Here is a 24,654-nt window from a genome sequence, read left to right as displayed (position 1 = left end):
CCTGATTATCTTCCTCAGGAAGATTTGTAGATATGGGCATCAATCTCTCAGAGATAGCTGTTTACTACAAAGGTTTTTATGTAATATCCCAAAAATGTAACCTTTAATGATAACCACAAAGTCTATATAACACACCTTTTAATAGAAAACTGTATTGGACAAAGGACAAAATGTACTTGCTAGCAAACTGCTGCTAGTTTAGGAACTTATTATTATTAGCCTTGTGACATTTGAGCCATGAATTTTATATGAACTGTCTATCTTTCTTTAATTCCTCCCCCCCCCGCCCCCATATACAGAAGACATCTGAAAGAATATATAAACTAGTGTTAAGTGACTTCTTGTCAGGACTAGAATTAGGAGAAAAATATTCTTCTTTAATATACCTCTGGTTTATTTGTAAAATAAGACTACAAACTTAAAGAGACAGAAATTAAGAATAATAAAACAAGAAAAAACAATGACCATTATGAGTTTTACCTTGTTCAGGTCCTTCACCATCATCACAACTGTTAATAGACCAACTGGTAGAAACATGCCCAGTCCAACCTGGGTGTCTGCCCACATCTACTGACCAGCCAAGGGAGAGCAAAAATTCTAGGAAATGTGGCTGAACATTTCTGGAAGATTCCACATTCTTTAAAATCTGAAATACATACCAATCATCAGCTATAATGAAGGAAACAAAAGAGCATATCAAAATAAATCTCCATAAAAATCAGTTAGCTTTGAAGTACCTGACAAATCAAGCCTAAGCTCAGAATAAACTTGGGAATACATTTCTATAGTTAAAAATGATGCTTCTATAGAAGTTAGACAGATTTGGGTTCAAATGGCTGGGTCTTGGGAAAGTTTCTTAACCTCACTCTTTCAGTGTCTTCATCTCTAAAGCAGAGATAGTAACAATGGTTGTGAAGATTAAGTGAGATAATTCTAGCTCCCTCTCTAGCAAAACAATTACTGAACCAGATGTGTTTACTAAAAGTAAATTAAAACTGCTATGTCCCTATCTTCACAGACTTTACTGTCTGCTTAGTGAGACACATTACACAGGTATGTGATTATTTTATTACACACCATGACAAAGGCTGTAAAAGGTACAAATCTATTTTTAATAAGTTCAATAAAGATTAGGTATAATTAACAAACAAGTGAGAAAACATCCTCCTCTTAGTCCAAAGAAGAGAATGCAGCCATTTTAGCATAAAATAAGGTGATCAGAAGGTTCTCTGCTCCTCACTAAATACCAGATTTAATACCTGGGCTTTTTACAAATGGCCTCAAAAAGAAAACCCCCTAAAACTGTTGTTCTCACAGGGGTGACTTCCCCCTCCAGGAGGCACCTGGAGGGGGAAATCACAACTTATGGGATGCTACTGGTATCTGGTGAGTAGAGGCCAAAGATGCTGCTAAATGTCCTTTTTATAGGACAGCTTCCATAATGAAGAATTATCTAGCTAGCCTAAAAGAGTAATAGTGCTGCTGTTGAAAACTCTATGCTAAAGGCAGGAAAGTGGGAAATCCTCTACAAATTATCAAAATCAAAATGCATGTATCAAAATCACCCAGGGAATATTTTTTTCTTGGACATTTCATCAAACTTTTTACTTAGTAATTATAAAACATTTAATTTTAATTTTGTATTAGCATTATTACCTTATAAGCATAAATGACAATTAAGTGATGTATTTGATCTATAGTTCTTAATCTAAGATCATTCAACCTATAATTTAATATCTAAAATAGAATATTAAAAGTATGCAGTATGAACTTAGGGCTATAAAAAAAATAAATCATACAACACAAAGGCAAAGAGTACAAGGATCACCTATCAACACTGCAATTGGTATCACTGTTGATAGCACTCAAAATCAGCAAATAGAGATGAGGTATTTTTAATTTTTTTTACATTTTTAAAATTTGTTTAAATTTAATTAATGAACATATAATGTATTATTGGTTTCAGAGGCAGAGGTCCATGATTTATCAGTCTTATATAATACTCAGTGCTTATTACATCACATGCCTTCCTTAATGCCCATCAGCCAGTTACCCCAGCTTCCCACCTCCTTCCCCTCCAGCAACCCCCAGTTTGTTTCCTATGATTAAGAGTCTCTCATGGTTTGTCTCCCTCTCTAATTTCATCTTGTTTTATTTTTTACTCTTTTCCCCTATAATCCTGTTTTGAGGCATTCTTTAATTCAGAGAGGAGTGAGCTGACATGGATTCTGTAGTACCAGATCAACATAATTCTGTCACCTGTACAATTTTGTGAACATGAGATTCTCGTAGACCATTGTGGACTTCTACACAACACCAGCAGAGGTAGGATCCTAGAATCACTATTTTTATTTTTTATTTTTACCTGGTGTCAATTTATTGGCTTTTAGGGAGATTGTACATTTATATTGATTGCAGTATTTTTAAATTCTAAATTCAATTAGTTAATATATTAGTTTCAGAGGTAGAGTTCAGTGATTCATCAGTCTTATATAACACTCAGTGCTCATTACATCACATATCCTCCTTAACGTCCAACACCCAGTTACCCCATCTCCCTACCCCCTTCCCTCCAGCCAGGGTTTGTTTGTTTCCTATGGTTAAGAGTCTTATGGTTTGTCCTCTGGTTTCATCCTGTTACATTTTTTCCTCTCTTCTCCTATGATCCTCTGTTTTGTTCCTTAAATTCCATGTTTGAGTGAAATCATAACTGTCTTTCTCTGATTGACTTATTTTGCTTAGCATAATACCCTCTAGTTCCATCCATATTGTAGCAAAAGGCAAGAGTTCATTTTTTATGGCTAAGTAGTATTCCACTATATGTATGTGTATGTGTGTGTGTGCGTGTGTATACACATACCACATCTTTATCCATTCATCTGTCAATGGACATCTGGGTTCTTTCCATAGTTTGGCTATCGTGGAATTTGCTATTAATATGGGGATGTAGGTGCCCCTTCAGAGGACTATATTTGTATCTCTGGAGTAAATACCCAGTAGTGCAATTGTTAGGTGGTAGGGTAGCTCTATTTTCAACTTTTTGAGGAACCTCCATACTGTTTTCCAGAGCAGCTGCACCAGCTTGCATTCCCACCAACAATGTAGAAGGATTCCTCTTTCTCTGAAACCTCACTAACATCTGTCATTTCCTGACTTGTTAATTTTAGCCATTTTGACTAGTGTGAGGTGGTATCTCATGGTGATTTTGATCTGTAGTTCCCAGATGATGAGCGATGTTGAGCATTTTTTCATGTGTCTGTTGGCCATTTGTATGTCTTCTTTGGGGAAATGTCTTGTTCATGTCTTCTATCAATTTCTTGATTGAATGATTTGTTCTTTGGGTGTTGAGTTTGGTAAGTTCTTTATAGATTTTGGTAGCCCTTTATCTTATAAGATACTTGCAAATACCTTCTCCCATTCTGTCAGCCGTCTTTTGGTTTTGTCAAATGTTTCCTTTGCTGCGCAAAAGCTTTTGATTTTGATGAAGTCCTAATAGTTCACTTTTGCCTTTGTTTCCCTTGCCTTTGAAGACACGTCTAGCAAGAAGTTGCTGCAGCCGAGGTCAGAGAGGTGGCTGCCTGTGTTCTCCTCCAGGATTTTGATGGATTCCTGTCTCACATGTAGATCTTTTATCCAGCTATTTTTACATATGGTGTAAGGAGATGCTCCAGGTTCATTCTTCTGCATGTGGCTGCCCAATTTTCCCAAAACCATTTGTTGAAAAGACTGTCTTTTGTCCATTGGATAGTCTTTCCTGCTTTGTTGATTAGCTGACCACAGAGTTGAGGGTCCATTTCTGGGTTCTCTATTCTTTTCCACTGATCTATATCTGTTTTTGTGCCTGTACCATATTGTCTTGATGATTATAGCTTTGTGATAAAGCTTGAAGTCCTGAATTGTGATGCCACCAGCTTTGGTTTACTTTTTCAACATTCCTTTGACTATTTGGGGTCTTTTCTGGTTCCATACAAATTTTAAGATTATTTGTTCTAGCTCTGTGAAAAAAGTTGATGGTACAGACTTGAAAGTATAGACTGCTCTGGGAAGCATGACTTTTTTTTTTTTTTTTTTCTGAAGCATGACATTTTAAAAGTATTTGTTCTTCCAGTCCAAGAGCATGGAACATTTTTCCATTCTTTGTGTCTTCCTCAATTTCCTTCAAGAGTGTTCTATAGTTTCCTAAGTACAGATCCTTTGACTCTTTGGTTAAGTTTATTCCTGGGTATCTTACGGTTTTTGGTGCAATTGTAAATGGAATCTACTCAATTTCTCTTTCTTCTGTCTCATTGTTAGTGTATAGGAATATAACTGATTTCTGTGCATTGATTTTATATCCTGGAATCACTACTTTTAAAAGTTCCCCCCACTCAAAAGACAGTGACAGAGTCCACAAGTCACAGATGTGGTTCATCAATGCTGATCTATGTCAAGACCATACAGAGGCGTGATCAAACCAAAATATGGAGTGTTCCTTCTATTACTTGTCAATCCACTGGGCAAAAATTGCCAGGCCATTATGTCTTAAACACTTCTCATTAGAAGTACACATATGTAGTTCACCCACAGCGCTTCACAGTCATGTAAGTGCCAAAAAACTGATTTGACAGCCACTTCCAGTTTTTTTCCAATTAAAATTTTTATTCAGGAGTGAAAGTTTTAAATAAACAATTTCTGAAAAGTTAGTCAAGATGCAATAGATGAGTCAAATTCAACCTACAAAGCCACTGACTGGCAGCTAGAAATTAATCTAAAGCCACCCTGTGCCTAGGAAAGGTGGGGCTCAGACATTCTACAGGAGGCTGCAGAGAATGTGCATTGTTCTAATCACTCTCAGTCCCTAAAGAGCTAAGGTAACTAAATTAGTTTAAGAGCTACTTCAATGGTTTATGTCTTCTTTTACAGGAAGGAGAAAAATGGCCCTATTATTGTCATATGAACCATGCATTAGACTTCTTCCAAACAAATCCCCAATTGCTCCAATCTACCCCATTCTGAGGTTCTTTCAAAAACCTGGAGTCCACTGGTCTCACCTCCAGCTACCATAAGCCCATATCCTCCTAAGCTCCAAGTATACTCACTCCACAATGAATTTTGTGAAGATGGAATTCTCTCTTACCTCCAGGGTCATTACATATGCTACTACTTTGTTAGTAACAACCTGCTTCTACCTTTTTACCTACTGCGAACATAACTGCAGATATCAGAAAACTGTCTTTTCCTCCTAAACTCCAAACGAGGTTAGGTTTTCCTGGTTATGGCTCCTAAAACATGCTTCTAATTAACATACTTTACAATTCTTGTTTATTTAGTCATCTGTCTCCCCCCCCTTAGTAGTTTTGGGAGGTTAGATACCCTGTAGAGCTTGTTCACCTCTCATTTTCTAGTAGTTCACTAATAATTTGAAATACTGCTTATAATAAAAATAAACATTTTGTGACTTTGATAAATTTCTTAAAGTATCTTCAATTTGATAAGCTAACAGTGTTACACAGACTATAGTAAAATTCCAAGATCATGTAGTCATAATGCCCTACACATCTAATACTGTATTTGATAAATATAATTTCGGCCCTTTCCTAGTCAAAAATTGGTAGGTGCCTGCCTATTCTGTGTTTCAACTATTCATTTCCAACAGATGCTTTAAATCTTTTGTCATTTACTCTCAGTTTCCCATTATCCCCTTTTATTTTTCTTCATCATTCTCCTACTCTAAAACTTAAAAGTTTTCTTTAACTTAAATTTTACTTAAGTCTTCCATTTTTACCCTTTACTTTATTTCAGGAGGTCTTTTCCCAAACATATGCTAAGCAGGCCTCAACTGAAATTTACCTGCTTTCGATATTACCTAGAAGATGAGCTCCTCAGGAGGAAAGACTGTTACTTACTTCTATACCCAGGCACAGTGAGCCACACAGAAGATGTTCAGCAAATATCTACTGCTGTTTTTCACTCTTCTTAAACAACAGGGCCTAGTTTTAGCTTTTTGTTGCTAACCTTCTGTATTTTAGTTTCTTTTGTCCTATCAATCTAAATTCCTTAAGGGGAAGAAAGACACATTGTGGCTCCTCCCTAATCACATTCTTTTGAGTGTCAAGACTTAGGACTCTGAGCATGATAATTTTCATTAATTCCATTCTGAACTGGTTCACGAGTCTTTAAGCATCAAGTATAACCTATCTCCTACTATGGATAAGCACAAGGCAAGTAAAACTTCTTACATTTACAGCATAAAAAATTATCCCCCAAATTCAGAAATCTTACCTCCTGGTTTGTTTTCTGACCTGGTTTCATATAGAAAATAAAAACTGTGTCAAAGGGACGACACGGCAAGAGATCCAGATATCCAATGTCATCAAAAAATCCAGGTATCGTGGAGTCAAGTGCAATAAGGTGAGGAGGTAGGCGACTATTTGCAGGTTCCTACCACCAAAGGAAGAAAGGAGAAATTATTCTCTCTTTTCTCTACTCTAATTATAAAACCGACACTTGGGCAGCCTGTGTGGCTCAGCGGTTTAGCGCCACCTTCAGCCCAGGGCGTGATCCTGGAGACCAGGGATTGAGTCCTACGTCAGGCTCCCAGGATGGAGCCTGCTTCTCCCTCTGCCTGTGACTCTGCCCATCCCCCACCCCCACCCCATATGTTTCTCATAGATAAATAAAATCTTTAAAAAATATATAAGACCAACACTTGTTCATAGTTTAATAAATATTAAGTAAAAAACTTATAAAGTGGCAGGAATAAGCACCACCATTATCCTAAAGAAACTATTTAACATTCTTGTGTACTTCCTATCAATTGTCTTTTTTGTTAAAGACAATAAAGATCATACTATGATTGTAATTTTGGTTAAGTGGCCCAGTCCTGATTTCTGCTCAGGTCATGATCTCAGGGTTGTGAGATTGAGCCCCACATCAGGCTCTGCACTGAAGCCTGCTTGAGATTCTTTCTCTCCCTCTGTCCTTCCTGCCACTTCTGTGAGCTCAGAGTAATGTTCATACTCTCCATCACCAACTCACTTTTCTACAACACAGAACATTTTCCATCAGTGTGCTGAAACCTAAAACTAGCAATGTTGCCCCTTCTTTCCTTTTTTTTTTTTTTTAAGATTTTATTTATTTATTCATGAGACACAGAGACACAGGCAGAGACACAGAGGGAGAAGCAAGCTCCTCGCAGGAAGCCTGATACGGGACTCAATCCTGGACCCAGAATCATGCCATGAGCCAAAGGCAGCCACTCAACTGCTGAGCCACCCAGGTGCCCTTGCCCCTTCTTTTCTAAAAAGTTAAATGGCCTTTAACCAAGCAGCTGCTAGGGAGTGAGGGCAGGGGACAACTTGTGCAATGAGTAACTTTTTGCCTAGCACTCTTCAATTCTGCTTTTCAAAATAAAGAGGCCTTAGTACAAATCCCAAGTTCACCTCAAGCAAGCTATTTCACACTTTTAGCCTGTTTCCACATCTAGAAAATAGGAATAGTATCTCTTTTCTTTATAAAACTGTTTTAAGGATAATGGAATAAAGAATAATGGCAATATCAGGGCCCTGGCTGGTTCAGTCAGTAGAGTGTGTGACTCTTAATCTCAGAGTTGTGAATTCAAGTCCCACACTGTGCATGGAGCCTATTTAAAAAAAAAAAAAAGGCAGTATTTACCTTCCAGGCTGGCCAGCTGTGTGCTAAATAAAGCATGAAGCATCTCACCCAGTCTCACACAGCCATAGTGAGGTGGGTACTTTCATCGTCTCCTCACAGATGTGGAGCTAAGACTCAGAGACATCAGGCAACTGCCCAAGACTGCACAGCTGGCAAGCATCACTAGGCTATAAACCCAGCCAGCCTGATCTTAGAACCTACACAACATAAGAAGTTCTCGGCTCACAAATACTTGTTACTTTTTAAAAGTGGTATGAAAGAGCAGAGCTCATTATAGCCTGTACCTTCAGTCATAAATGTTCATTAGGAGATTTTTAATATTCTTTTTCTAATTATCTATAGATTTCATTTATACATGTGATATGGGTCCTACACAGGGAATTTCAGAACTTAGTGTATTACCAAAGCATCTCCCTCAGATAGGGGGATTGTCTCCTCAATCCTGAAGGATTCGTGGGACAAACTGTTTTGGACTTACAAAGTAAAAATTGCAGCACCACAGAATTTCATTTACTTGCATGCAGGGTAAGATTTATTTTTTTAATTTCTTCTATTTACATAAAAAATGTTTTAGCTATCATCAACTTCATGTTAATTTATGAATATATTTACTCAAAGATATTTAGGAAAATTACCTTCAATGCTTCTAAAGACAAAAATCCAAAGTGTGAAAGGAAGAGGCGTGCTGTTTGGAATTCTTGGGCAGGAGGTGGAGGCTTACAATCCGTAATTGGATCAGGAAAACTTCTCTTCTGCAATTCTTCCTCACTTTGTTGTTCAAGGTGTATTTCATAAGCAATCTGCTGGGCCATGCCATTCCTTAATTTTTCATGTCTCTCTTCTAACTGAAATAAACCAAATATTTAATTTTTTTGGAACTATCTTAAAAAAGTATTAGGATTAATCATAATTTAAAAATAAAGTATTAAGCAATGAAAAAAATGCAGATAATTTTCAGTGATCAACACTGAGTTTCAACTCAATAGAGATTGCAACCAAGCAAACATGTTCAAGGTTAAAACAAATACCAAAAACCCCTGCGCTATCGCCTCAACAATGATGTCCTTCATCTCCTTGCTGTAAATGAAACCATTCTATCTCTGCTTCCCCTCAAACAGGCATGAAAGGGGACAGGGTTGTTGCTTTCATTCCCACTCCCAGATCACTGTCCACCCTCACCCTGCAGGGGCCTCATGTTGAAAGTCCTCGTCCATACGGATTACTCCACTAGACTCAGAGACTCTCCGCAACCCTTGCTTCCCTTCTGAACAATTCTAGTTTAAACTCCATCCTCTGTGGTGCGAGCAATGATCCTTGCAATTGCTTGGCTTTTATTTCCATAACCTCCTCAAACTTCACAACTTTGGCCATCCATGAGCACACTCTGTACCTTAGAGAAGCTGTACTTTAAGAATTACAATCCTGAGATTCTCTTCTCCAACCATAAGACCCGTCCTACAGCTCTCCCACACTTTCACTCCTCAAGCTGTGCTTTGCCAGCACTGTGAGCATTCAATTCCTCCTCCTATTTTCCCAGGCCATTTAGTACCTGGCTTTACCTACACCTACTTCCCAACCAAGCCTAATCCCCCAAGTCTAACATCTTAGTACCTCTTCTAAACATATAAATGGCTATGTTTTTTGACTCTTCCATATTTTTACCCCATCCATCTCCATACCACTCAAATTTTTTAACTTAATGCCTCCAGACCTCAAGGATTTTCGAAGAATGTCAGCACAGTGAGTTAAATAATTTCACTACAGGCAATGCTACTTAACTTGGGCTGGGCTGCCTGGCAATATTATGAGCCATCTTTTATTCCCTATTTCATTGCTAAGAGCTAAAATTAAAATTTACATAAGATCCTTCAGTTTCCCTCCTTTCCACCTTTAAATGTCTCTGAATCTCCACCTGCTCTCTTCTCCTCTGTCTAACCAGAAATATGGTTCTTCTAGATGCAATCACTTAGAATCTTGACCCTACTGCCTCCAGGGCCTTATTCTATTAATCATGGTTTTTCCTAGCCCATCTTACAGTGTTAGCAGACACAAGCCCTTCTCCACTGTTTCCTTCCTCTCAGCTTCTAAGCATGTTCATATTCCTCACATCCATGAGTTTAAAAAAAGAGAGAAAGGAAAAAGAGAAGTAAAATCTAGCTTTGCCTTGCCTTAGCTATACAATTTCCTCATGCTATTATCTACTCTATACCCTTCTCTTAAGTGCTAACAGTATAGTCTATGTTCACTGTCGCTCATTAACCATGCCTCTCCCAGCCCCTTACCCTCCTGTCTCTGACTTTAACACTCCTTTGGAACTGCTCTCAAAGGTCACTGGCACGTTCATGCCAAAATCCAGGGGCCTCTCCTTAGTGCTCCTTCTCCCTCATCTCCCTGGCTAGTATAAGCAGCCTCCATTTCTGCCCTTCTGTTCTCTCATATCCTGACATCCTTCTGTCCCGTACTTCTTATAACTCTTCTCTCTTGACCTAAGATACCAATTACTTAATCTAACTATATATTAATCTAAAACCAAATACATTTTTCCCATCTTCCCAAATCTGTCCTCTTCCTAACTAATCCATATTTCTGTAAATAGCACTGATAGTTTGTCACTCAGGTTTAGAATCTATACTCTTCAGCTCTTTGGCTTCCTTTACCAACTGAAGACTGCCTGGGTCTACCGCTACGGCACATTCCATGTGTTTCAACTTCCAGTATCAGTCAGGCGGTCCTTCCTTTTCCCTGTCTGAATGGTCAGCAAAGTCTCTGAATGGGTCTCCCTTCTCTAAATATCCTCCACGAGAGTCTGATCATATCCCCATCCTGCAGAAACCTACCACGGACCAGCCCTGGCAGCCCAGACACCTCTCTACGAGAGAAGTCCAGGTCCTTTCAATCAGCCACAAACTATAACTGTCTTCCATGATAACCTGGATGACAGAGATCTATGCCATCTTATGAATCACCTCCAGTAACATAATTAAAAAAAAAAAAGTAGTCTCAACCATGGCAGTTGTTCAAGAATGTTTATAGTAATTCCCTTTAACAAAAGCTGACAATAACTTATCTTACTTCTTCAGTGACAATTTCATGCAAATCTGGAATGCTCAGATCTGCTTTCACAAAAGGAATCTTATCCACCTCTTCAGGAAATGGTCGATGTTTGACAGTATATTTAAATCCAACATCATTTTTAGGAATTGGACGAGGTTCAGGTACAAAAAGCTGTTAAAATAAAACAAATAATATTATGTGTATTACATTTGGTGCCATCTGTGATGACATGTACTTCCCTGGTCTCTTGGATGCCTGTTTTCCTGGGATTACATAACACTAGAACTCAGTAATAATCTACAAATACCACTGCTAACACAAAGGTAAATAGCCTGTGTTCCAGGGTACTCTTTTACTATTATAAAAATGTTCATCAATTTGTAGATTTTTTGACTTACGGGTTGTAAACCTCAACTGCCCCAGGCCAGAATCTCTCATATTAAGTGGCAAACCAATGGATAAGGCAGTTCAGAGCTTAAGACTCAAACTTTCCTCTTCCCCAAGGGGTCTCAAATTATCCTATATAACAAAGTACAAGTTTAGGTCCACTGGGGCTCTCTAGACAGTGAGTTCAAATGAATACCAAATCCAGATCCTCATGGCTCCAAATCCCTGCTTTAACATACATTAACTGTACAGATTTGTTTTTGCAACTGAAGTGGAAATAATCCATCACAAGGTTGTTGTAATGATTAAATAAAAATGTATAACACACATATTAAACCATCAACAAATTTTCGTTCTTTTCCTGATCTCCTTCCTCCTGTCTTTAATGCTAATTTAGTGGCTTACAGTGCTGACGGAATGTGATCTGCATGACGCCACCATATGAAAACAGAGGTGTGTTCCTCACAGGGTAAAAACGTATCTCACCTAAAAGACATCTAGGATGTTAAATGATTTTAGACACATGCTCCAGTTTTGCGGTTGTCTCTCTTAAATGCTGGTGACATTTTATGAAGTCATATTTTAAAGAATTTTTAGTAACATAAGTATAAGCTTGTAATATAATAAGTGAAAAGAACAGCATACAAATGGGACTCAAATTCTATTTAATATTATTGTGTACAGAAAGTAAAAAATATTGTAAAGAAATCCACTAAAATATTAAGAGTGACTACTTCTAGAAGGCGAGAGTCCAGATGACTTAAGACTTCTTCCTGATTATCTGAATTTTCCAACCTTTTCCCATAAGCAAATTTTACTCACAAAATTACAAATGTTATAAAGAAAATAAACTATGCCACCCCAAATAAGATTTTAGTATACAGCATATTCAAAAACTTATAAGGTGTATTATCAATTATACAGAAATAAATTATATAAAAATGATTTGAAACTAAGTCCTGCTGCCAGAGAGATCATGAATCTGGCCGAATGTTTTGCATATATGGTATTTACCTGAGTTTTATTATATTTTAACACTACATTAAAAACTGAGGCCACAGCTCAGAACAGTAGTTCCTAATCATAAACAGATATCAGAATCACCTGGAAAGCTTTTTGAAAACACATCAACCTTAAAGATGTCTTTAAAGAGTAATTTAGAGGATGTGGGAATTATGGCCTTCTAAGATGATTCTGATGTGAACCAACTGACTGAACCCTGGCTAGGATCAAAAGTATTTACCAATGAATTTTGTTGGGATGTTATTTAACCTTTAAATCATAACACGCATGCACACTAGCATGCGCTCACTCACTCCTTGTCACTTCCCTGTAACATCTAATGGATACCTTCTGATTTGCTTTTGCTCCTCTGGGTAAAAGGCAAAGTTGTTGTGCCCAAGCAAGTCTTCCAGACATTCCTCGAACCAGCACAGTGACAGAGGGAAAAAAATCATCTGGAATAAAATATTGATGGAAAAAGTTTTTATTTCAGACAACTATTTATAATACACCTGTTATCAACTGAAAAGCCTCTAATAATCAAAGCCCTAGCATAGTGTTGAAAAACATAGCATGGTTTTTCTTAGTGGTCTACCTCTGTGGTTTCTGCCTTATCCACAGACCATAAGTACTATTATCTTATTCTGTAACAACCACTTACTTTCTTTTTAAAACTTAAGTCTATTTTAAAAGGAAACAGTGTATCTTTAAATGGAAAACTCTGAATTGTGGTGTGCTAATAATGTGTTTTTTAAACACATGTTTAACAATACATAAAATAATGTTCAACATACTAACATCATCTCACATGCCTCCAGTGGTACAAATATACATTTTTGGCAAACACTCTCCTAAGCAATACTCTTCCAGTGTTGAGAAGAACCAAAGTACAGAAAGGCAGACTGGGATTCTGCAGTGCTGCTGTTGCATTCATCCAGACCTGTGTGTTATCCCCCACAGGCAGTCACTGTTCCACCCCAGGGAAGTTCAGGGGCAGGGGATGGGAGGGGAAAAAACTTAGGATGGACTTGTGGAGTGGCCCAGATCCTCCTTCTTATTCCTCCCTTTTGTCCTGGTGTGAGAGTTAAACCTGTTCAAACTTTCTCACTTCTTCTGTTATTAACTATTAAAATAAACTATGAAAATGTCCTTGTAAATCTATAAAATCCCATCTGCTTATGTTTTTAGTAGGCTTCCGATGCAGTGAAATTACTGGGAATGAGAGAAAGGAAGTCCTAAAAAATCTGGAAGAGGGCTGACACTTACCCCTCAGGCCAGGAAACCCAAAGGGGACACTGGGATTTCAGACTCCTTAGCAGGTGGCTTGGGAGTAGAAAGCTGGAGGAATCATGAATAATAGGCACAAGCCAGGGAACCAGGGAAGAAAGTGAAGCAAGCCCTAGGTTTGGGATAGAGAAGAAGTACATGCAGGAAAGAGTTGGAACCAGCGCTTCTGGAGTTGGAAAATGATTAAAGGCCACATCTATTTTTATATTAAAGTCTTTGTATCTTATCACTATACAATGGAAACCTGTGATGGTATTCACTCATCCCCTAACTATAGGGAAATGTCTCACTTTATTTTATGGATTCATGAGATCCTACTCCTACAATCTCAAAAGAATCTGCTTAGGACTGTAAGACACTGTTCACCTTTGTAAAGGTAAGAAGTCAAATCTTTAATTACTGAGAAAATCTTATGGGACAAGGACAACAGAAACACTCAAAATTTGGACACTAGTCCTAGCCATACCATGTACTTCCTGAGTAACCCTGACCAAGTCATATATCCTTTCTGAGCCTCCATTTCTTCACCTATAAATGAAGGAACAGTGAATGATTCCCGGGACCCTCTCTGTGGGTTCTGTAACCTTCACTTTTCAAGAAATAAGGGTCTCTCTGAGAACATGCTTCCTTTACGTACTGGCTGATTCCAACTACCATCAGAAAAAAAAATGTACTTTGAGTAGCCTGAGTTGCAGTGGTAATCATATACCTTGAGATGGTTTATAATTGAAGTTGAGGAGGGAACCAGTGCATGGTGTGTCAATGGAAAATCATTAAAGGGCTTTCAGGAGGGCACTGGCATGGTCAGATCCACATTTGAGGAAGAATACAATGGTGGCAGCAAGTAAGATTGGGGGCAGGGTCAGACATATTGGAAGCAGAAGGAAGGGGGGATCAGACTAAGTAGGAAGCAACTAAAATAATCTCAGTAAGAAATAATAAGGCCCTGCATTTGGATGTATTGGGAGGGATGGAAAGGAAAAAAAGATTCAAGAGTCACTGGGTAGGTAGAAACTTGGACATCAATTGTGGAAAGGAGAAACAGGAAGGAGCAGGCCAAGACAATTCCTCAAACCTCCCACCTGTTTGGGTGGCCCCACAAAGTGGAGTCAGGGCCAGTAGAAGAGAAGGGCAAGATCCAAAGTTCAAGAAGAGTAATAATAATTTTTATACATAGAAAAATAAAATAAAATAAAACCCCACTAAAATAAACTTTTTATAGAACTAGAGAGCTCTTTTCTGGTATTTCAGATACATTCAAAGAGCCTCTAAAGATTCTGTTTAATACGTATATTCTATTTTCTGACCCTCTATTCTTCAGGTACTATTATCACACAGCTAGAAGACCTTTTGACAAATGCAAAATTCTGTAAATTTGCAGTCTTTTCTTCCCTGATCCTGGAAACAGCCTGAGAGTACTGATGAACATGTCAATTTAGCAGTGGAGAAGGCCCAAAGTGCTGAAACTTACTCTGTTCATTTCCAAGAGGTTGCTCCAGCATTGCCAGGATGACACTGTTATCCAAGACAAAGTACCGGAAACTATGCTTGTTTATGGTTGGCAGCCTTGAGTATTTAATCAAAGTGGTCTCATTCACCAGACTACAAGGAGAGGCAGGACCACTGGGTGAAGGAAACGCGCCGAGCAACTGCATAATACTAGGAGAATGCAAAAGATAACAGTAAATCCCCAAAGCAAAATCTTAGGTTAACCTCATGCATCAATGTGTCCTTCTACTTTGAATTTTAAGTGACCACAGCCATGCTTCCTCTTTGCAAGTCAGATTACTCTCTGTGGTGGACACTGTGGTGTGTGGTCCAGATTCCTGCCTTCAAGACTGAAAGCTTCATTCCCCCACAGCACAGAGAGATGGTGGCCACAGCTTTCAGCTGCATCCCTCTCTAGGACTTGCTCTCAGTCAAGAAAAAGCACCTCACCCCAAATCAACGTTTTGTCCCAGGACAACCCACAGCCAGTGAAAGGGTGTGGGGGCAAGTCCCAGGCCCCTTGCCCTACCTCTGAGACCCCTGAAGGCCCAACCCAGCCCCAGAGTTCTTTGCTGCATCTGTTCCAGCTTAGTCCTTCCCTCTGCTCAGCCCTGCCCCCTTCACTCCCATAAGCACCTGATCCTAAGAGCACCTTCTAATAAACTTCTTGCAAGGAAATTTCTCTCAGAGCTTGCTAACCCAGAGAACCTGACTAACCACATCTCCAAACTGAGGAGCTCCCAAAGATATATTGAAAAAAACATGTTATGTGCTCCAGGTATCAGGACTGTGCTAGCTAATGCCTTCTAGCCCTAGAAAAGGACCCAAAGACCAGCCAAATCTCAATTTTTCAGATGAGGAAATTCAGGCTCAGATGTGATAAGTGATCTTTAAGCAACCAGAAACCAGGGATTGCTGCCTTAGCACTGTGTGGCCCTGAGTAGACATTGTCCTCATTTTACAGATGAGACTAGAGGCATTACTAGTACATCTCACAGAACTATTGTAATTACTAAATAAGAATATTTACGAAAAAAAATGCTTTGTAAACTGGAATTCAACTACACAAGACTTAACATTCAGAAATGTTTATGTCCATAGAAATTTCTGCATACAATTAACAATAATTGGCACTTATCATGAGGCACTGCTCTAAGCACTTTACACACGTTCTTTTATTTAGCTATCAAACCAACCCTATAAGGTAAGTACCATAATTATTCTCATTTTATAATGAAGAAACTGAAGCACAGAAAGTACCTTGTAATAATTTTATCTTATGGTCCTAATATTACCTGATCCCTTATATGCATCTCATGTAGATCAGACATACTACTGGTTTGCTGCGAAGCCTTCCCCATATGTACCTCATTTGTAAAGCTAATACTCTCCAACACATTTTTGTCATCTCAATCTTTAACCTGAGTGGCCTCTCCCTTTCTCCTTCATTCTAATGCCTGAACCCAAATACCTTTGATAATGGAAGGCAACACTGCTCAACAGACGTTTTTCATCTAAAATTTTCCCTCCTGTTAGGAGAATGGTCTAAAAATTTCAAAGACCAAGAGAATCTGATGGTGAGTTCAAGCCTCTAAGGATTTGTGGAAAACAGATGAAATACCAGCAGACCAGAAAATAGGAAAATGTAACTTCATATAGTGAGTGACTAGACCAAAAAGGTAGAGAATGGTTTCTGAAATCAAGACATACAAGTCTTTGATGGTGTATGGTATAAACCTGGAGACATCATTAAAATATCCCTGTCAATCTGAATGGAAATCTCTACTGAGGGGCACCTGGGGGGCTCAGTGGTTGAGCATCTGCCTTCAGCTCAGGTTGTGATCCTGGGGTCCTGGAATGGAATCATACATCAGGCTCCCTGCATGGAGCTTGCTTCTCCCTCTGCCTATGTCTCTGCCTCTCTCTCTCTCTCTGTGCCTCTCGTGAATAAATAAATAAAATCAGGTCATCAATAAAATAAGATTTTATTTATTTATTCACGAGAGGCACAGAGAGAGAGGCAGAGACATAGGCAGAGGGAGAAGCAGACTCCCTGCAGGGAGCCGATGCGGGACTTGATTCCCCAGACCTCCTCAGACTGGGATCACACCTTGAGCCAAAGGCAGATGCCCCAATGCTGAGCCATCCAGGTGTCTGTCCCAATAAATAAAACCTTTAAAAAAAAAAAAAAAAAACTCTGATGATATGCTTTGTGAATCTATCTCTGTTCAACATTTTCATGAGTGTCTTTGATTAGGAAACATGCATAGCAGGCTCATTAAATCTTTGGTTGACCAAAAGTTGAGCTGCAAACTAGTATGTTAGAGGAGGAGTTGGGATCCAAATAATGAGGCAAATCTTACATAACGAGATCTCAAGTTTAAATGTAGAGTTCTGTACATCTAAATACCCCCAAACAAGTAAGTACAGGATGAGAAAAACAGACAAAAGATAAATGTGTGAAAAAGACTCTAATTTTAGTTGACTTTATGCAAATCATCAAGTTCTCGAAAACCCAGTGCAGTCTCCAAGTACATTTTAATGAAAATATAATATCCTATAGAGTGTAAAGATCATCCGACCCCACCTAGAATATTGTACTTGTAAACCACCTTTAAGAGGTATGTAGTCAAACCCACACCACTGAGAGAATAACCAGGATAATAAAGGTACTTGAATCTCTGTCATACAACAAATAGCTTGAAGTATTGGCGAAATGAATCATTATCTTCATGAGCACTATCTTCAGACATTGTTACTGCCTGGAAAAAAGGACTCCTCCTCTATCAAGAGTTTGAATTAGGGACCCTGGGTGGCTCAGCAGTTTAGTGCTTGTCTTTGGCCTGAGGCACGATCCTGGAGTCCCGGGATCGGGTCCCACGTGAGGCTTCCTGCGTGGGGCCTGCTTCTCCCTCTGCCTATGTCTCTGCCTCTCTGTCTTTCATGAATGAATGAATGAATGAATGAATGAATAAATAAATAAATAAAATATTTAAAAAGAAAAATCAAAAACGAAATTAAAAAAAAAAAAAAGAGTTTGAATTAGAAACAAAAGGTAGAAGGCGGGCAGCCTGGGTGGCTCAGCAGTTTAGCGCTGCCTTCAGCCCAGGGCCTGATCCTGGAGACCCAGGATCGAGTCCCACGTCAGGCTTCCTGCATGGAGCCTGCTTCTCCCTCTGCCTGTGTCTCTGCCTCTCTCTCTCTCTCTCTCTGTGTCTCTCATGAATAAATAAATAAAAATCTTTAAAAAAAAACCATAAGTTCAAATTTTATATATATAAAAGTAGAATGCAAAGTGGGAGAGATTTCGGTTCAATGTAAACATCGAATTTTTAATAATAAAAATGAAATGGAAACCTTGGGGGTTAGAGTATCCCCAAATTAGAGACTAAATACTCTGTAAACATGTCTTACAAGTGGCCTAAGCAGAGCGCCTGCTGAAAAAACTTCCAAGAGTCCTAATTCTGAATTTGTATTAGTACATGAAGGAGAAAACACCCAAACCAGCCAATCTGTACTTCATAACTGTCTACTATTCTTAGCGTTGTGAGAGGTGTTAAAGAAGGAAATGTGGCCTCTGCCCAAGTTGGGGAGACAACACTAGCATGTATCAAATATAACCAGATATGATCGTGACAGTATAGAATTCCATACTATGCAGTAGGGTCTGGCTAAATGAGCAGAGGTGCAGAAAAGAGTCATCATTCAGAAGCAGAATAGCCAGGAAGGTTCCAAGGAGGTAGCTAGATCTGATGTGAGCACTGAACAGTAAGAGGACGTGACCCTCTGGGAAAAGAAGGAAGTCATGAAACCCAGGGAATACACAAAGACAGGTATGAGCATGCCCAGTTCACAGCCACAAATGGCCTGCCAGGTCCCACTATGGCAGAAGGGATGTGCTGGGAAATATCAGACAGTGTAAGTGGAGATAGAATAAGGAGGGCCTTGAAAACTGGACAAGGAGTTCAGACAACATAGCAGGAAACAGAGATCTATTCAGTTTTCAACCACTCGAGCAGCAAGAAAAAAAAGCAGTTCCTAAGGACGAGTTAAAAAAATGGAATGCAAGATGAACAGGAAGGGTAAGATTAAAAACAGGGAAATTAGACAAGAAGTGAGAAGAGCATAAACCAGCATGCTGAAGTTAGAGGGGATGGGGGAAATACTTCCAAAAATAAAGTCTACTAGACTCAGTCACTGGCTTCATATGTCAATGACAAATAAAGCAGAGATAAAATCAGAAAAAAAGCCAAAGGTCTGTCTGTGTTTGCATAACCAGAAAACAGCAGTGATGCAGACATAAAGCCGTAATTTTGAGGAAACAGTGAGATTTATTTTGGGACAGGTTTCATGATGACAGTACTCTGCAGGGCCCTCTTCAAGACAGGTAACTGGAGATATCATTTGTGGAATTGCCAGCAGAGACAAGACAGCTGCAGATAAAAGAGATGAGCCACCTAGATAACCACTGGCTAGGATGCCTGGAAGCCAGGGCTCACTACTCATTCTGAGCACACATCCAACTCTCATTGCCAGTCATACTCTCATCAGAATGTCTCACTGAGGCTGGATGCAGCAGACTTACTCTTGTATAATAGAGTTCCCAGTGTGAAATGCTCTCCCCCATTCTCTCTATATCCTTCCTACTCTTCCAGGCACACATCAAGACTCAGTTCTTTCATAAAGCTTTTCAGTCTACCCCACACCCACATGGTCTTCTCTGTGAACTTTTTTTTTTTTTTAAGATTTATTTACTTATTTGAGAGAGAGAGAGAGAGAGATGTCTGGGTGGTTAAGCATCTGCCTTTGGCTCAGGGTGTGATCTTGAAGTTCCGGGATCAAGTCCCACATTAGGTTTCCCATGGGGAGCCTGCTTCTCCCTCTGCCTATGTCTCTCTAGGTCTCTCATGAATAAATAAAATCTTAAAAAAAAAAAAAAAAAAGGAAAGAGAGAGAGAGAGAGAGTGTGTGTGCCATACGTGTGTGTGTGCACGTGCACACACACACACACAGAGTGGTGGGAAGGGGCACAGCAAGAGAATCTTTGAGCAGACTCTCTGCACGGAGCCCAAGATGGAGCTTGATCTCATCATTCATGAGATCATGACCTGAGCTGAAACCAAGAGTTGGACACTTAACCAACCAAGCCATCCAGGCACCTCCCTGAACTCTTATTATTTCTAATACTCATCGTCTGTGTAAGCAAATGTTTCAACAGCCACATTCACATTTTTCTGATTTTCCAGCTATTAGCCAAACTTCCAGAATCCCAATGAATGCCTAGCTAGCGTAGTAAGCAGGACTAAACTGAAGCACGCATGCTTCTAAAAATGTACTGAGTAACCAAAGCCCACAAGGAAGAGATCCAACTTTATTGTGAATGCCTCAAGTGACAAACAGACCACTGAACTCCAAAGACTCTGGGACCTTGGTACCGGCCAATGTACATACAAATCTGCGAGTAGTCTTGCCTACCACTTTAAGACCACAACGAGCAATCCAGACTGACCAGACATCCTCTTTCCTGCTCTCATGTGTTCTGGGTCTTCACCCACACTCACACTCACCCTTTCCTAAGTCCCATCTTTCCATCTGCACTATGATTCTACCTAATCTTCTCCACTCAACTCCTTCTTTTTAATCCATAAATGGGCCTACATTGCCTTCCTTCCCTCTTTCCACTTTCCTCACTTATCTGCCAAATGCAAACTCTCTAAGCAATCGCTGCTACTTTTCTAAGGTTCCAACCTATTTCCATTCCTTCACTACCTAAATGATTAGGTAGTGAATCTTCTCTTGCTGCCTTAACTACTCCTTAATCTGGCTTCTGATGAAACTTCATCCATCCTGTGAAAATTCATTTTCCCCTTCCAACACATTATTATACCTCTTCTCCTGCAGCACCTAATCTCCTCCCAACACTACAGCTATTTGTGTTCATCTCTTATCTTCCCTACTGGACAAGAAGCTCTTTGAGGGCGGTAACTGAATCTGATTCATCTTTACAACCCTATTAAGAGGGAACTCAAGAAATCCTGACTGAATGAACTTCTAATATGTACTATAAACGTAACAGACTACAGACCACTAAGCTAAAAAGGAGGAGACCTAATAGTGTGACCTCAGGCAGATCCCATCTCTGGACTCAGGCACCAAAGTGAAGAGGAGAGTAAAGTTCTCCAAGATCCTTTCTAATTCTACCACGACATGTCTTCAATTAATGCCAACTAGCACAGAAAAACAAGGACTCAAACTCCCAGCCCCACATTCCTGGTTTGGTTCCCAAAACATGTTTTTCCTTTCCACTTTACTCTAGAGAAAAAGTATCCTGGAAGGTTATATCACTTAATGCTGAACAACTGGGGAGAGGAAACAACATGGATCATAGCTAACCCCATCTAACTGCCAGGCACAATCCCTGTGCAGTCACTTTCATACCATGTTAGAGTGGCTTCAGCAGCATCCTTTACCCTCATAGATGCAGGGTTTGGCTCCTTATCTCCTTTGTACTTGACCTCTTGCTCACTGTTCTTGGACTTACTTCCTGAAATACCCAGTTCCACAATCTCCAATACTTCCTTAAGACAGTCCTAGAAGCAGGAGAAGCAAATCAGTTTTTGTAATATACCTATCTTGTGAGAAGATAAGTACATCAAAATGCTAACAGTGGTTCTGTTTTGGCTGGTGGGCTCAAGCTTCCTTCTCATTTTAATAGGTGTATGTTAATTTCACAATAATATAATAAACTTTGCCCCCCAATTTCTCTTTAAAGAAATGAATTTGAGTGTTAAGTTAGATAATAATTAATGATAAATCTAATTCAATCTTATCAGTCATAATTCTTATAAAATTACCACAGACTATAGGATCAAGAAAGCCCAAGTTAAAGAGACAGAACAGTAATTCAGCTAAACCCGGGGTAGTTTAATAAGACATATTAGATTGTCCAAAAGGAAGTTCATCAGTTACTGACATTTTTAAGCAATTCTTGGTACCATAACATTAGAAGCCATAAAGAAAATAACTAAGATTTAATCAACAGTATTATTTTATAAACGATATAAAGCTCTCCATAAATATTCAACGAGCCTGATATCTCTTACTTATACTATGAATTCTTCATAACTGCCTGCCTCCATATAAGGAAATTATTAAATAAAACAATGGCAAAGGAAATCAGCCTAGATATCTGGGATATCTGGGCCTACCTGAAAGTGGAAAACATGTGAAATGGAATTTTTACATACAGGCAAACCTTTACATCAAGCTATGCTCTAGGGTTGCAGCCTGGCTACCAACTGCCCTTTGAAGTTTGGCAATGGGTGATCAAAGTGCCTTCTGACCATCCTGAGGCTACCACATCCTTTCAAGAAAGAATATTCTTGATAGTTCAGATAAATCAGTCAAGGCTCTATCTTTCAAAAGAACTTCTCTATGGGTTAATTTGCAACCAAATACAAGCATGATGACAATTTTGAGTTGTGCTCAAAAGGACAAGTGTTCTATCAAAATATAACAAGTATATTCAGTTTAAAGTATGCAATATTGTATTTAAATATTCTCTTTTAGGAGGCATTTTCCCAACATACATTTTTTTTTCTCCTTCCTCTTTTAAGATCTAGTAAACTGGGACGCCTGGGTGGCTCAGCAGTTGGGTGTCTGCCTTCGACCCAGGACATGATCCTGGAGACCCAGGATCAAGTCCCACACGGGGCTCCCTGTGTGGAGCCTGCTTCTCCCTCTGCCTGTGTCTCTCATGAATAAATAAATAAAATCTTTTTTTAAAAAATTAAAAATAAGATCTAGTAAACTAACCTTTTCATCAAGCATATCAGGATGCTCTGTCAGCCAGACACAGAGACACTGAAAAGCTGCTACTATCATGGAGTGCAGATCGCGGGAGTGAAGAGGAGCTGGCCGACTACATTGGTACACGATGTAGCTGCACACAGAACTGATGGCTCGTTTCCGGTCTCCCGAGTCAACCATCACCTTCACCTGAGCATATTCATATGGGGAACACAGTTAGCCAGAAACTGTACCAATTTCACAGTATCTTCACTGTAGCCTGGCCTTTCTGACACAGTAATACACCACAGAAAACTTTGCTTTTTAAAATATTATTTATATAGAGGCACCTTGGTGGCTCAATCAATTAAGTGTCCAACTCTTGATTGTGGCTCAGGTCAGGGTTTACAACCAAGGCCCAGATGGGGCTCTGTGCTGCGGGTAGAGCCTGCTTGAAATTCTCTCTCCCTCTCTCTCTCAAATAAATATATCTTAAAAATAAAATATTATTTATACAGAGAAACAATATTTCAGATAAATTATCACATAATACTCTATAAAATCAGAGGACATTTTTCAAACTCTACAACAGTTATTTCATTTTAGCATATTTCTTCATTGGCTAAAACCGTTTTAAACTCCTAGATGCACCTATTCATCATTGCTAGATATCAAAAGAATAGCTGGCAATGCAACATGTGTACATTTCTTAAGCCCTATAACCCAATGCTGCGGTGATGCTCTATGGGCTATAAAGTTCTGTGTAGCTAGCTGCTCAGAGGTATAATTCACATACAGGAAACTACATATATTTGCAGTGAACAATTTTATAAATTTTGGCATAAATATACACTTGTGAACTATCATATCACCACAATCAAAATAGCAGACATGCCCATCACCCCCCAAAATATCCTCATGCACCTTTCTAATCCTTTCTTCCACTTCTTTATGCCCCCTCCTATGTTACTACTGATCTGCTTTCTGTCAATACAGGTTAATCTGCATTTTCTAGAGTTTTATACAAATAAAATTATATGTATTGTATTCTTTTTGAGGGGAAGGGATCTAGCTTCTTCTACTCAGCACAAACATTTTTGAGACATATGTACATTTTTATATGTATTTATCCAAATCATATGATCCTACAACAGCACCAAATGTCATGTTGGAAATTTAAGGGTATTATAAGCAAATACAAAATCAACAAGTATTCTATTAGCATATGCAAATAAATAGGAAGATTGAAATGTTTCCTGTAACTTAACAGCAAAAGTATTATTCATAATCTTTCAACCTATTAAAAGAAGTAAAGTTCATTTTGTAAAATTTCACTTGGAGGCTCATTTTTGCACACTCTGGATACAAACTATGTTGAGTATAAGCAACACTGTGATACCCGTACCAAGGAGTTGGGAGATACAGGAAAAAGAGTCATGGTCTAAAGCTGTTGGGCTAAAATAAAAGGACTGTCCTTCTCACCTTTGCCAGGCCAGAGAGGAGCTCCAGCGCTGCCAGTGATATGCTCATGTCTTGCCGCCACTGAGAGTTGAGTCTTTGGGTGACAAGATGAATGCTGCGAATCAGGAGCCCAGCAGCTGAATCTGTATTAAGAGCTAGGATATAACCCCAATGCCACATCCCACAGGGAGGGAAAACAACTAAGCATTAGTAACGAGAAGCACAGCATTCCACCAGGCACAGACCACAGCAGCCACAGTGAGCACGACGGGCACCCACACAGTGCTATGCTCCCCACCCCACTGGCCTGAGTATCAAGCCTGACTAAACAACAGTGCACAGGGCACACACACTGGACCAAAGCAGCTTCTAGCTCCCAGCTCAGGTACTTTTATACAGACATCCACTAGGATTTGGCAGTTCAGTATCATTCTTATAATAATATAAATTTTAGAATTTCTTAATTAACTCATAGTTATATTTTCATAAAAACAATGAAAAGGCTATCAATTATTTCCTCAGAATTTTATAGAA

General features: G+C 39.1%; 1 protein-coding gene across 9 annotated transcripts in view; it reads right to left on the bottom strand.

Moving 5' to 3' along the window:
* Nucleotides 1-24,654, bottom strand: part of RALGAPB (Ral GTPase activating protein non-catalytic subunit beta) — an 83,140-nt gene that overhangs the window by 16,332 nt on the left and 42,154 nt on the right. For 6 of the 9 annotated variants that reach the window (XM_038572301.1, XM_038572300.1, XM_038572302.1 and 3 more), the window contains 9 exons: nt 24,142-24,275; nt 22,687-22,869; nt 21,310-21,461; nt 14,855-15,042; nt 12,445-12,551; nt 10,726-10,878; nt 8,289-8,498; nt 6,262-6,420; nt 481-646 (listed from right to left, as the gene is read on the bottom strand). In XM_038572301.1, coding sequence (XP_038428229.1) covers nt 481-646; nt 6,262-6,420; nt 8,289-8,498; nt 10,726-10,878; nt 12,445-12,551; nt 14,855-15,042; nt 21,310-21,461; nt 22,687-22,869; nt 24,142-24,275 — 1,452 coding nt within the window. The remainder of the gene's footprint in view (nt 1-480; nt 647-6,261; nt 6,421-8,288; nt 8,499-10,725; nt 10,879-12,444; nt 12,552-14,854; nt 15,043-21,309; nt 21,462-22,686; nt 22,870-24,141; nt 24,276-24,654) is intronic. The other 3 variants (XM_038572304.1, XM_038572305.1, XM_038572308.1) reach the window with 1 other exon arrangement.

Source organism: Canis lupus, chromosome 24, assembly GCF_011100685.1.
Source record: "Canis lupus familiaris isolate Mischka breed German Shepherd chromosome 24, alternate assembly UU_Cfam_GSD_1.0, whole genome shotgun sequence".
Lineage (NCBI taxonomy): Eukaryota > Metazoa > Chordata > Mammalia > Carnivora > Canidae > Canis > Canis lupus.
The sequence above is the reverse complement of the archived record's forward strand: the minus strand, read 5'-3'. Positions and strand labels throughout refer to the sequence as shown.